Raw genomic sequence first — 14804 nt, forward strand, 5'->3', positions numbered from 1 at the left:
ACTGGAGAATAACATTACTTTCCTTTTTAGGTAGAAATTTGGACAATATCTGTTCTCTAGTACAATAGCACGTTTGACTGTCAGCATGATTTTTCGGAGAATACTGATGGTGTTTCAGTAATCCTGTTTGTCTTTACTTTCTATTCTTTCTGTTCTAATGTCCTAGAATATAGTTCATATGGGGGTGGTGATTTGAATTTATAAAGTATAGTTATGTGCTCTCGTAGTACTTCCTTACTTATCTTCGATCTCAACTTCCTATTAATTTTTGTTCTGATTTTCTAAACTAAAACTATTCTCTCTGGCAGAGAAAGCAAAAGCAAAATCAGAATTGAATAAACCTTCACTTTTTCTATCTTCTGTTATCATCAATCAGACCACCTCTAAGCATCTGCCTTATTCTTTCTTCCTCCTTTTCTACAAATTAAATATTTTTAAGCCCTTGTTTTTTCCACATTTTGGCATGGAAATAGCCCTGGTATCTATGACATCAGAATGTAAGATTGGGCAGAAACAACTAATCAATCAGTCAACTAACATTTTTTAAATGTCTATTATGTTTGGAAATAGATTGAGTGGTGATAGAAGTCATTTTTACTATTATAAATAACCAAATTAAATATAATGAAGAAAGATACTATCTTATGCAGAGAAAGAGCCAATAAACAGAAGTATATATAGAATAATTACATATATGTATATTCATACACACACACACACACACACACACACATACTCATCTTTGTATCTAATGGTAACCATCACTAGAGTGGGTAGGAAAAGAAAGCAAAAAAAAAAGCAAAAATAAATTTACATAATAACATATATATAAAAGGAATAGCAAGTTTTATACAATAGATTTGCAATCTTATGTGTAATTATCTATTTTAGTATACTATTATATGAAAATATTTATTTTATTCTATAAATTAAAAATAAAATAAATAAATTGAAAAATAATTTAGATGCTTAGGGGGGCAATTAGGTAGTATAGTGAGTGGGTAGAGAGCCAGACTTATCTGATTACACATCTGACCTTATTAGTTGGGTGTGATCCTGGTCAAGTCACTTAATCCTGTTTTCTTCAGTTTGCTCATCTGTATAATGAACTGGAGAAGGAAATGGCAAACCCTTCTAGTGTCTTTGCTAAAACAAAACAAAACAAAACAAAAGTCATGAAGATTCAGAACTAAATAAAATGACTGCACAATGACAAATTATGTGTCACGTACTATGGATACAAAGAAAAGCCAAAAGCATTCCTGACTTTCAAGGAGCTCACAGTCTAACCAAAGGAAGCAACCATGTGCTAATAAGATACAGGATAAATTGAGGGTGGTTTCAGATGGAAAACATTAAGTAAAACGAGGACAGAACTTAACAGAATGCAATACTTTTAGATGAGATTTGAAGGAAACCAAAGAAAGCAAGCTGGGGATAAGGAGAGAGAGAGAGTTCCAGGCATGGTGGGTGCCAGTCAGGAGATGGGGAGTCACAAGGGAGGAAAGCAAGGAGTCCCTTGTCCCCGGATCATAGAAAATATGGGAGTGAAGTGGGACAAGACAGGAAAGGTACAAAAGGACCAGATTAGGAAGGACTTTGAAAGCCAAACAGAAGATTTTATATTTGAACCTGGAAGTGAAAGAAAGCCACTGGAGTTTCTTGATAAGAGTTATAGACCTACATTTTAGGAAGGTCAGTTTATACTTTCAGCTGAAACTATGGAGCTGACAAGAAGCTGTCTTTACTCAGCTAAATTTGGAGACTTTCGTTTGCTGGATGGACTTACAATATTACACCTTACAGGCACAGCAGTTCTTGATGACCACCTTTAATTTTTAGAGTTTTTAACATGAGTTGGTAGAGGGGAATACCCATGTGAAAAAAATCAGTTCCTTCTCCTGAAATAATAAGCAAGTAAGAAAATTAGGATTAATATTAGTCTTTTGGTTCTTTTGAAATCAGTTCCTTGCCTTTCTCTTGGAAGAACACTCACTAATTTAACCGATTTGAATACATCAAAAAGTTAGAGATTATGTCTCTTTGATCTCTCCTTACATTTATTATATTCTACTTCCTATTATGCTTATTTACATTCTTATGTATCTCTATTATTGGATTATAATCTTCTTGAGGGTAAATTCTCGTCAATGTATTTTTCATTATGTGAACATTGCCTTGCACATTTTTCAGAAATAGTTGGTTAAATTGAATTATCTTTTGTAAACTAGGACCAACAACAATATTATTTGTTTTAAATCAAAAGGAGGAATGTACAAATTTTCGCAAGTGGACCTTATTTTATTTCTTTTAAAATGTATTTCAGAAATATATTAATGTTTAGATTCCAGCATGATTAATATTTTATTAAAATTTAAATTTCCACTACAAATCAGCTATTGGTATTTCATAGAATTTTAGCTGTTTGGAATGAAAGAATATAAACTCCTTGAGAAAGAGACTTTTTTGTTTGGTGCATAAAATAAGCATGAGATGAGTGTTTGACCAATTACATTGAGTGGAATTTGATTTCAAAGGATTGAAAACTAGAAATGATTGGAAAGATAACTTCACCCAAAACCCTGAGATAATTAAATGAAGTTATGAGAGCTTTAGGGACTTGTCCAAATTGTAATGAATAAATAAGAGGAACAAACAGGATTGGACCCTTCTTCAAATTTTTCTCCCCTTTTATGTTAGAGATCTCTTTAACTAAATAAATGTCTTGTTTTACAAATTAGGAAACTGAATCCTAATTTATCATAACTTTATTTAGATATTTAGGAGTCTTTATTTTCCTTTTAAAAAGACAATTTTTAAAATTTCCCAGGAAACTCCAGCAAGTACTATGAAGACCATATTTTCCCTCAAACATAGGTAAATTCACAATTATACCCTTGAAAATGAAAAGAAAATAATGGAATATTGTTGTTCTCTGGAAAATTATGCAGGATGCTCTCAGGGGAAAAAAAAAACAAACCAAAACAAACAAACAAACAAACCTACAAAGTCCTCCATAAACTAACTCAAATATACTGTATACAAAGTAATAGCAGTGTTCTGGGATGACCAGCTGTAAATGACTTTATTCTCAGTAGTAAAATCAACCACACCTACTCTGAAGGATTTATGACGAAAATCCCATCCATACTACAGAAGGAACTGATTGAGTCTGTATATAGATTGAAACATTTTCTATTACTCTTTATCTCTCTATTTTTAACTTTGTGTGTTTTCTTTCACAACTGTGGTTTCTTAATTGTGAGTGGGGATAAAGGAGAGAACCTAGAACTCAAAAATCTTAAAAGAAAAACAGACGTAAATAAAAGTAATGAACTATTAAATAGAAATACTCAAAGGCTTCAATCAAAGAAATAACTAAAGGCAATTTCAAGTTTCTAATCTATTTTTTGTTGTTGTCATTTAAAGTATCTTGTCCTTCTAGTTTTAAAGATTTGACCCCAATTCACTTCCCCATTCTTCTAGTTCTGAGTTTTGTTGTTTGTTGTTTTTTTTTTTCTGGGGTGCAATAATAATTTTTGTATTTTTCATTCATTTTTGTATCCTATCACAAGTTCTCTCATATTGAAATATTTATGTCTGGTGTATCTAATACGATTGTAAATGTAATTCTTTAGCTCCTATAATATCTAGCAGCACTGTGTATATGCTGTAGGCACACATTTGTTGAACTAAAGTTGTTCTGCCTATTTTTATCTTTTATAATATATATGTTATATATTATAAACATATTAAGTATTTTTTCTGCAAGTCATGGTATTACCTTCATCTTAGAAAAATAACATATTGATCGAAAACATTACTGAAATTAATAAAGAAAAATCATGATAAAAATGAAAAGAAAATAACGAAGATGACTGAATAAAAAGTGAAATATGAATGAATATGAATAAAAAATCTATTAGATTATTAAAGAAATATGGAAAACTTTCATATAAACATCTTGAGTAAGATAGCTTTGTATACTATAATACTTTTTTTTAAAGAAAGAGCACTTATTTTGATGGTGTGACATGTTTAGGCAGTCTATGGTTGGATCAGTGTGGTAGGTATGTTTCTGGTTGATCATTTTCAATTGCTTTTATGATTTTAGAGTAGTGACAAAATGGCAGATCAGAATTTAAAATTGGAAGACCTTAGAAATCACATAAGAGAATTTTCTCTGTAGCTAGGCAGCATCAGGAATCAAGAATCATGAAGATTCTTCTTTTTGAGTTCAATTCTGGCCTCAGATTAGTTGTATGACACTAGGCAAGTTACTTCATCTTGTTTGCCTCCATTTTCTCATCTGTAAAATGAGCTGGAGAAGAAAATGGCAAATTATTCCAGTATCTTTGCTAAGAAAACCTCAAATGGGGCTATAAAAAGTTGACTACAACTCAAATAAGTCAATAATAGAATCTCTTAATATTTTCTATGCCCAGAAAAGTTGAGGGTCTTGCCCAGGCTTATGAAGCTGATTAGTTGCAGAGATAGCTCTGGAATTCAGACCACTGGACTCCCCAAGCCTGTGTTTAGGTTTTTATTTTTTAAAAATGTCATCCTTCAATGGTAGAACTTTGTCAAACAAGAAATTTTTAAAATTTCAAATTTAAAAATGTTATTTATAATGATAAATTAAGAGAATTTTAAGACCATTAATGTGGAAGTAAATACATTTATTTAGGTTCAAAACTTTTTAAAAATAGAGAAAATCCTTAAAAATTTTTATTGTACTTTAATTTCTTAATGTACTTTAAATTCTTAAAGGAAAAATGTTATTAGCTTCTGTGTATGAGCTTTCATTTCTATATTTCAGGAGACTATGAAGAAAAAAATAAAAGAAGAGGAAGAAAGATTTACTAAGGAGATTACAAACTTCAATAATGAATATGGATTAATAAATAAAAGAGAACTTTTGATTAGAGAAAAAGCCAAGATTGAAATAGCTGATTTAGAGAAACAAGAAAATATTTTAAAAGACGGTAGGTTACCTTGTTTTTTGGGTATCAGTAAGAAGTTGGGTGTTTCTGCTTAGTGAAATGTCTAGAGGCTTCAAGTTTAACTCTTTACATACCATAAGTTTTAATGTTACTTGTTTTTAATATCCCATCTTTATATATTCCTCTACTTTGACAAACTGACTATCAGATTAGAAGTATTATAAGAAACATTTGAATGTCAAGAGAGAAAAGAACTCTGAAGGATTTTTTTTATTTTTTTAAGTTATCTTAAAAACTCAGGACCATCTCATATTCTGCTAGAATGCAAAGGCCTGATTGGATTCTGACCTTGGACTACACTCTGAAACTTAATTTCTTTGGGAAAAAAAATCCTTCATATGAATTTGTTTTGGAGGTATTTACTTCTTTCTCATAAAGAATGTACAGCTACATGACCTCAAAGGCATTTAATATTTTTTTTCCTGCAGAATTAGTTATTGGATCTTAGCCTAAGACATCCCTTTCTCAGATGAATTGCTGTCAAATTCTCTTCACTATTATTAGAGAAGACAGCTAAGTGGTACAGTGGATAGAATATTTGAACTATAGTCAGGAAGGCTTTGGTTCAAATGTGGTCTCAGACATTTATTAGCTGTATGACCTTGGCCACGTCATTTAGCTTCCATCTGTCTCAGTTTCTTCATCTGTAAAATGAAGATAAATATAATATCCATCTCCCTGGCTTGTTGTAAAGATAAAATGATGATGTTTGTAAAGCACTTTGCAAGCCTGACAGCACTATGTGAATGCCAGCCATTTCTTTATTTCTTCTCCTCCTCCTCCTCCTCCTCCTCCTTCTTTTTCCTCCTCCTTCACCATCATCACCAGCACTACAATTACTACTACTGTTGTTATGGTTATCCTTTGACTTGTTAGCTTCATTCAGACCATCTGAAAGATGGAGAATGTAGATTTTGAATCTCAGCTCTACTACTTCCTCTGCAATGTTACCTGTGCAAAATGAATTAAGAAACCACCTTTCTGGTTCTTAGTTTTCTCATCCAAGAATGAAGAAACTGGACTAGATGTCTTCTGAGATCCTTTCTAACCCTAGATCTATATTACTGTCCTCTGACCCTATGATCACATAACCTCAAGTATATTCCAGATTTAATCTTGGATTTTATAAGCCCATTTGCTACCTATTTCTGTACCAAATTAACTCAGAGGCTTGTAGTTACTGAATGCTGAAAATATTTTCTTGTTCCTTTCCTCTTGGAACAATTGGGGAAAATAACTACGTTCATAGTGATGGGGAAGAGAGAAGCTGGTAAATAAGAAACTCTGAAGAAAAAAAGACCTCTAAAGAAAAAGATGAGATCCTTTGCACCTTTCCTGAAAAAATTAGTGAGCTGTTGACAGTATGATATAGTCTATACCATCATGAGAAATAGCTGAAAGTTGATGAATACCTCTTCTATAGTTCCCCTACAACTTCTATCCTCCTAATCTCAAGGACCTGATGGGGAAGGATATTCCACTGCAGTATTATTTCTATTCAGGTCTTTGAATGATTCTGGGAATTTACATACAGATATCCTAAAAGTCTTAATGTGCTTTTAAGTTACAATAGCTTAAAACTACAATAAGACTTTGGGGATATCTTGCACATTTGGGGACTCATAGTAGTTTATTTAAAGAATTATATTTTATCTTTCTCCAAAATCTTTTGTTCTAAAAATTATTAATATTCCAGTCAAGATGTAAATAAAAGGATTTAGGGAAGTTTGCTTTTAAAAACAATAAATGGAAACACTAGAGAGAAGAAATCAGGCTGAAGAATCACTCAGGAAAAAAATGTATAATCAATTAAAAGTAAAAATGAGCAAAATAAAAAAATGTTGATATAATTTAGAGAAACTGAATCAGCTAAATTACCAGAAGCAATGCAAGTGGAAAGAGAAACCATATAAAATCTCCTGAGAGACATCCTCAAATGGATAATGAAATTAAACAGGAATTAATACTGGAAAGAAAATCACAAGACCAAATAAGAGAAAAATCTCTTAAACACTATAATTAAAAGATGCTATAAATAATTAGAAAGAATTAATGAAGAAAATGGTCATTAGGAAAAATTCTAGAAAAAATTAAAAATCTAGAGATATAATCTTTTGGATACATCTATTTGGATAAATACATAGTCTAAATTTTTTTCATGTTTTCATCCAAACTTGAAGATTCAGTATGATCACAATAAAGTGCTTCATATGTATTTAATTAATGTGATAGTTAATAGAGAATTGAATCACACAATGCAGAATAGCTGAAAATAAATGTTATGACATTACAAAATCACAGAATAACAAAATCATAGTACTATCTAAATATTTAAAATCTATCTAAAGTAAAATGTCAAATATAGAGAATGGATAAAGATGCAAGTCTACTCAGAATTTCTGAAATATTAGAGGAAAAAATGGAGGGGAATTTTGAACAGTATATTTTGGGAAGTTCTCAAAGAAAAATTCCCAGAAGTAGAAAAACCAAGCAGCAAAAATGCATCTAGAAGGAATTTGTATGACCTCAACAAGAACCCATGTTTCAATAAGCCTAAACACATTGTAAACTTGAACATTGCAATTAAAAGGAAAAAAAATTACCTGAAACTACCAAAGAAATCCAGAAATCCAGCTCAAAATAAATGATTTGAGGACAACTGGAAATTGAATAAATAAAACCTTAAGAAATATGGGCACTTTAATCAAGAGAAAGATGTAATCTCATCAATATGAGTGCTCCCTCAAGTGGTAAAGATCATAACCTAGAGTGGGAAGAAACAGTACAGTGAAAAGAGTGTCCATTGGACACGGGGCCAAATCCCAACTCTACTGATACTGGTAGCTCTGTGCACTATGAGGACTAGACTGGAGTCAGTAAGACCTGAGTTCAATTGTTGCCTTGGAACTTTTAGCTGTGTGACTCTGGACAAGTCACCTAACCATAGTTTGCCTCACTTTCCTCAACTGTAAAATGAGCATAATAACAACATAAAACTCCCATGGATGCTGCGAGAAGCAGACAAGATTACATTTGTAAAACACTTAGCCCAATGTCTGTTACATGATAGGTGCCTTATAAATGTTATTACCTCTTGGGCAAGTCTCTTAACCCCTTAGTGTCTCAACTTTAATGTGAGAAAGTTGGAATCAATGACTTTATCCTATTATATGCTACTGTGTGCTTATATACTACTCCTTATTTGTGTATGTCTATGTTTACTACTAGATCTGAATTCAAGGAGGGCAAGGTCTCTTGTATATCTTTTGATTTCTCACAGTATTTCAGGAGGAATAACTCAAATTTTACTTTGTATTTTCCTCTCTGTCTCTCTCTGTCTTTCTCTTTGTCTCTGTCTCTCTCTTTCTCTCCCCTCACTTTCTTTTTCTCTTCCCCTCTCCTTGTATTTCTCTCTCTCTGTCTCTATTTCTCTCTCTCTCTCTCTCTCTCTGTGTCTCTATCTCTACCCCCTTTTTTTCTCTCTGTTCTTCTCTTCATTCTCATACTTTCCATTTTAGAAATAGAATTTTTCCTTTCCATCCTTTTCTATTCCATCCAAAAATAAGAAAGTGAAATGTATCCTTTGTTCTGTAAATGTTTATGAATTTAAGTCCAAATGCTTTTCTGTCATTGCCATGTTTAATGTCTATAGATTATTTGTCTAAACATATCCTACATCAATTAACACTGCCTAATATATTATGTTATTTTTTTCTTTTGAAATTTATAAGACTATACTGGGCCTCAACTTTCTGTGATTGTTAACTGAAAGCATATCTCTTTTGGATCATTGATGTTCAGTCATTTCAGTCTTGACCCCATTTGAGGTTTTCTTGGCAGAGACAGTAGAGTGGTTTGCCATTTTCTTCTCCAGCTCATTTTATAGATGAAGAATCAAGACAAATAGGGTTAAGTGACTTGCTTGGGGTCACTCAGCTAAATAATTGTTTGAGGCTAAATTTGAACTCACAAAGATGAGTCTTCCTGGTTTCAGGTCTGGCATTCTACCCATTGTGCTATCTATTCTCCTTTGGATATTAACATGTAATTATATTTATATTTAATAGACAAGATTTATGTTATCTTCATAGATGGATAGGAACAGAAGAATAGTTAATTTAGATATCTTTTAAAATCTGTTATGCAATTTATTTTATGTTACCTTTTAATTATATTTCCTATAATTTTAATTTAAAATAGTTTAAATTCTCTATTCATAAACCAATTGGCAACTAATTTTGAGTGGAATTTGGATGTAATAGCCTTCATCAATGCTAGGATAGGTCAAAATTGTTTATTGATATTCACTATTAAGTGTAATATTGTAAGTATAGACAAAGAGGAAGTGATTTAGTAAGGGATAAAGCTGTAGAAAGCACCTTCAACCCTACCAGCCATGGAGCAGCACATATAATGGGGGTCTGAAGGGCAGTGGGATGTAGGGTGTGCTCAGATTAAAGACCCAAGGCAGTTGAGGCTCACATTTACTTGAGTTTTTATACAAAAGACTTGACTGGTTGCCCGTAGAGGGTTCAGATAAATTAATATGGACAAATAGCAAAAGAGTACTCTAAATATTAATCAAGACCTATTTTAACTCTTCCATGTGGGTATGGAGCACAGAAACCCACAGAATGAGGGGAATTGAAATTAAAAGTCGGTTCCAAAAGCAAGTTTGTGGAAGAGTTTCAGCACCCAATTCTAACTAGAACTAGTTAGTAACCTAGAACTAGATATAATCAATACCTATTGCATAATAGGAGCTAAATCTCCAGCAATGTAGGCATAAATTTCTCTGGTTAGACACATGGTAGGTACTACCACTAGCAAGTCACTTTCTCTGATCTTGTTTCACGTCTCTAAAATGGGTTAATAATATCTCAAATACTTATTTTGGAGGATTATTGGGAAAATACAAGATCATATATGCAAAGCATTTTTCACATCTTAAAGTGATTATAAAATGTGAACTCCAACTTTAGAAATTAGGGTACACATGATAGCATGTACATGAGACTGATCAATGAAAGTGGCCTAGGAGCATATTGGGCAGCTGGGGAATACTAGTTTAAGCCTAAAAACTTACTACATTGATAATCTAATATGGGCTATAACAGAGACCTGTAATGATAATTGCTATATTAAATAAATCTTTTCTCAGAAATGAAGTCAATGGAACATAAGAGTATTCAATTAAATGAACTTCAGCTACAAAAGAATGAATTGATGCAGGAATTATATATTCTTCAGAAAAAAGTTAAAGGTATTACTTAAATATTTAATAATTTTAAGTCTTATAAACTCTAATAGGAATGATTATATGTCTATATGGTAATAAAGGAAAGATAAAAGTATGTAAACCAATTTTATTTTACTGCCTTTTCATTAGAGCTTTTTTTGGGGGGGCAAAGTAACATTGAAAGAGAATCTGTGGAGTCTTTGAACAACAACAAAAATACTTTATGACCACTTGGGACATAGTGTTTTTTTTTTAATAATATCCAGAGACAGTTTGTTTCATAATGTAGTGTTTGATGTTGTTACTGTTGGTTGTTGGGGTTGTGTATGTATGTGTGTGTGTGTGTTTATGTGTGTGTTTACTATGATGGGAAGAGAAAGAGTTAAATTATTTTTTTTTCTTTTTTTTTTTTATTATATATATATATATATATATATATATATATATATATATATATTTTATAATATTATCCCTTGTATTCATTTTTCCAAATTACCCCCCCTCCCTCTATTCCCTCCCCCCACGACAGGCAATACCATACATTTTACATGTGTTACAATATAGTCTAGGTACAATACATGTGTGTAAATACCATTTTCTTGTTGCACAATAAACATTAGAATCCGAAGGTACATGCAACCTGGGCAGACAGATATTAGTGCTAACAATTTTCATTCCCCTCCCAGTGTTTCTTCTCTGGGTGCAGCTACCCCTGTCCATCATTGATCAACTGGAAGTGAGTTGGATCTTCTTTATGTTGAAGATTTCCACTTCCATCAGAATACATCCTCATACAGCATTGTTGTTGAAGTGTACAGTGATCTTCTGTTTCTGCTCATTTCACTCAGCATCAGTTGATTTAAGTCTCTCCAGGCCTCTCTATATTCCTCCTGCTGGTCATTTCTTACCGAGCAATAATATTCCATAACCTTCATATACCACAATTTACCCAACCATTCTCCAACTGATGGACATCCATTCATCTTCCAGTTTCTAGCTACAACAAAAAGAGCTGCCACAAACATTTTGGCACATATAGGTCTCTTTCCGCTCTTTAGTATTTCTTTGGGATATAATCCCAGTAGTAGCGCTGCTGGGTCAAAGGGTATGCACAGTTTGATAACTTTTTGGGCATAATTCCAGATTGCTCTCCAGAAGGGCTGGATTCTTTCACAACTCCACCAGCAATGTATTAATGTCCCAATTTCCCCACATCCCCTCCAACATTTGTCATTATTTGTTCCTGTCATCTTAGCCAATCTGACAGGTGTGTAGTGGTATCTCAGAGTGGTCTTAATTTGCATTTCTCTGATCAGTAGTGATTTGGAACACTCTTTCATGTGAGTGGATATAGTTTCAATTTCTTCCTCTGAGAATTGTCTGTTCATATCCTTTGACCATTTATCAATTGGAGAATGGTTCGGTTTCTTATAAATTATGGTCAGTTCTCTATATATTTTGGAAATGAGACCTTTGTCAGAACCTTTGTTTTTAAAAATATTTTCCCAATTTGTTACTTCCCTTCTAATCTTGTTTGCATTAGTATTATTTGTACAGAAACTTTTTAGTTTGATGTAATCAAAATCTTCTATTTTGTGATCAATAATGATCTCTAGTTCTCCTCTGGTCATAAATTCCTTCCTCCTCCACAAGTCTGAGAGGTAGATTATCCTCTGTTCCTCTAATCTATTTATTATCTCCCTCTTTATGCCTAAATCATGGACCCATTTTGATCTTATCTTGGTATATGGTGTTAAGTGTGGATCCATATCTAATTTCTGCCATACTAATTTCCAGTTTTCCCAACAGTTTTTTCCGAATAATGAATTTTTATCCCTAATGTTGGAATCTTTGGGTTTGTCAAAGATTAGATTGCTATAGATGTACCCTTTTTTGTCCTTTGTATCTAATCTGTTCCACTGATCTACCGGTCTATTTCGTAGCCAATACCAAATGGTTTTGGTGACTGCTGCTATATAATATAGCTTTAGATCAGGTACACTTAGACCACCTTCCTCTGAGTTTTTTTTCATTAGTTCCCTTGCAATTCTTGACCTTTTATTCTTCCATATGAATTTTGTTGTTATTTTTTCTAGGTCATTAAAATAGTTTCTTGGGAGTCTGATTGGTATAGCACTAAATAAATAGATTAGTTTGGGGAGTATTGTCATCTTTATTATATTCGCTCGGCCTATCCAAGAGCACTGAATGTCTTTCCAATTATTTAAATCTGATTTTATTTTTGTGGCAAGTGTTTTGTAATTTTTCTCATATAATTCCTGACTTTTCTTTGGTAGATGGATTCCCAAATATTTTATACTCTCAACATTTGTTTGGAATGGAATTTCTCTTTGTATCTCTTGCTGTTGCATTTTGTTAGTGATATATAAAAATGCCGAGGATTTATGTGGATTTATTTTGTATCCTGCCACTTTGCTGAAATTTTGAATTATTTCTAGTAGCTTTTTAGCAGAGTCTTTGGGGTTCTCTAAGTATACCATCATGTCATCTGCAAAAAGTGATAGTTTAATTTCCTCATTTCCTACTCTAATTCCTTGAATCTCTTTCTCGGCTCTTATTGCCGAGGCTAGCGTTTCTAGTACTATATTGAATAGTAATGGTGATAGTGGGCAACCTTGTTTCACTCCTAGAGTTAAATTATTTTTGTATTAAATTTTGTTAATAGCTTGAAATAGTTTTTTTTTTAAATCAACTGCCCAATTTTTGTACATTTTTTTGTTTTCTTAATTTTTTAAAATTAATTTTATAATTATAACATTTTTTGAAAGTACATATGCATAGGTAATTTTTTTTACAACATTATCCCTTGTACTCCCTTCTGTTCCGAATTTTTCCCCTCTTTCCCTCCATCCCCTCCCCTAGATGGCAGGCATTCCCATACATATTAAATATCTTATATCTTATAGTATATCCTAGGTACAATATATATATATATATATATATATATATATATATATATATATATATATATATATATATGTGCAGAACCGAATTTTGTTGTTGTTGTTGTAAAGGAAGAATTGTATTCAGAAGGTAAAAATAAGCTGGGAAGAAAAACAAACAAAAAAATGATCACAGTTTACACTCATATCCTACTGTTCCTTTTCTGGGTGTAGCTGTTTCTGTCCACCATTGATCAATTGGAATTGGATTAGCTCTTTTCTATGTTGAAGATATCCACTTCCATCAGAATACATCCTCGTACAGTATCATTGTTGAAGTGTGTAATGATCCCCTAGTTCTGCTCGTTTCACTCAGCATCAGTTGATGTAAGTCTCTCCAAGCCTCTCTGTATTCCTCTTGTTGGTCATTTCTTACAGAACAATAATATTCCATAACATTCATATACCATAATTTATCTAACCATTCTCCAATTGATGGGCATCCGTTCATTTTCCAGTTTCTAGCCACGACAAAAAGAGCTGCCACAAACATTTTGGCACATACAGGTCCCTTTCCCATATTTAGTATTTCCTTGGGATATAAGCCTAGTAGTAGCACTGCTAGGTCAAAGAGTATGCACACTTTGTTAACTTTTGGGGCATCATTCCAGATTGCTTTCCAGAATGGTTGGATTCTTTTACAACTCCACCAACAATGCATCAGTGTCCCAGTTTTCCCACAGCCCCTCCAATATTCATCATTATCTTTTCCTGTCATCTTAGCCAATCTGACAGGTGTGTAGTGGTATCTCAGAGTTGTCTTAATTTGCATTTCTCTGATCAATAGTGATTTGGAACACTTTCATATGAGTGGAAATAGTTTTAATTTCATCATCTGAAAATTGTCTGTTCATATCCTTTGATCATTTATTAATTGGAGAACAATTTTGTACATTTAAACCAAAAAAGTACTGACATATTTTGTATAGGAGAATACAGGTGATACTTAACAGAATCAAAGAATCTGGATATATAAGGGAAAGTATTTCAATCCACTCATCTCCTAGTATGGGAAATAGATCCACAGAAGTAACTTCCAAGGTTGCTTAGCTGATAGTCACATCACACTTACGAGTGACTGTGTCATTTTTATCTTTTAGTTATTGAAAATAATGTAAATGAAGCTATATGTACCACCAAATTTTTAGAGGAAGAAAAGTTCAGAATCAGCAACAAGCCTCAGAATGACCCTGAATGTATAAGGTAAGGTCTATTTTAATTGTATATTATGCATTGTTCTGGAGATATGATACCATGACAGTTACTACCCTTAGAGTCCATCAGTTGAACCATCCCCAGTCCTAGTTGTAACTAGAACTTCTCAGGGCTTTTCTGGTAAAGATTTCTGGGGAAAAGGTACTAGAAAGAAACAAATCAAGAGTTGGAATAGAGATTTTATCTTGTATCAATGGGGCCATGTGAATAATCTATGATCTATCGCTCTTGTTTTTCCCTTGCAGGGAATACCTGCAATACCACATTCAATAGGCCTGGTTTTCAAAAAGCATCTCAAAGAATATGCTTGTAATTCTCTCGTAGAAAACTATTACTTTGTCCATTCACCTTTTACCAGAAGCTGAAATTGGAGAGATGGCTTGC

The 14804-nt window shown here is 32.7% G+C and overlaps 1 protein-coding gene across 1 annotated transcript in view; it reads left to right on the plus strand.

The window, feature by feature from the left end:
* Window positions 1–14804, plus strand: part of CCDC172 (coiled-coil domain containing 172) — a 54911-nt gene that overhangs the window by 27052 nt on the left and 13055 nt on the right. The window contains exons 4-6 of the mRNA XM_074285235.1: window positions 4820–4985; window positions 10165–10266; window positions 14306–14408. Of these exons, the coding sequence (XP_074141336.1) occupies window positions 4820–4985; window positions 10165–10266; window positions 14306–14408 (371 nt within the window). The remainder of the gene's footprint in view (window positions 1–4819; window positions 4986–10164; window positions 10267–14305; window positions 14409–14804) is intronic.

The sequence above is a fragment of the Sminthopsis crassicaudata genome, chromosome 2 (genome assembly GCF_048593235.1).
Source record: "Sminthopsis crassicaudata isolate SCR6 chromosome 2, ASM4859323v1, whole genome shotgun sequence".
NCBI lineage: Eukaryota > Metazoa > Chordata > Mammalia > Dasyuromorphia > Dasyuridae > Sminthopsis > Sminthopsis crassicaudata.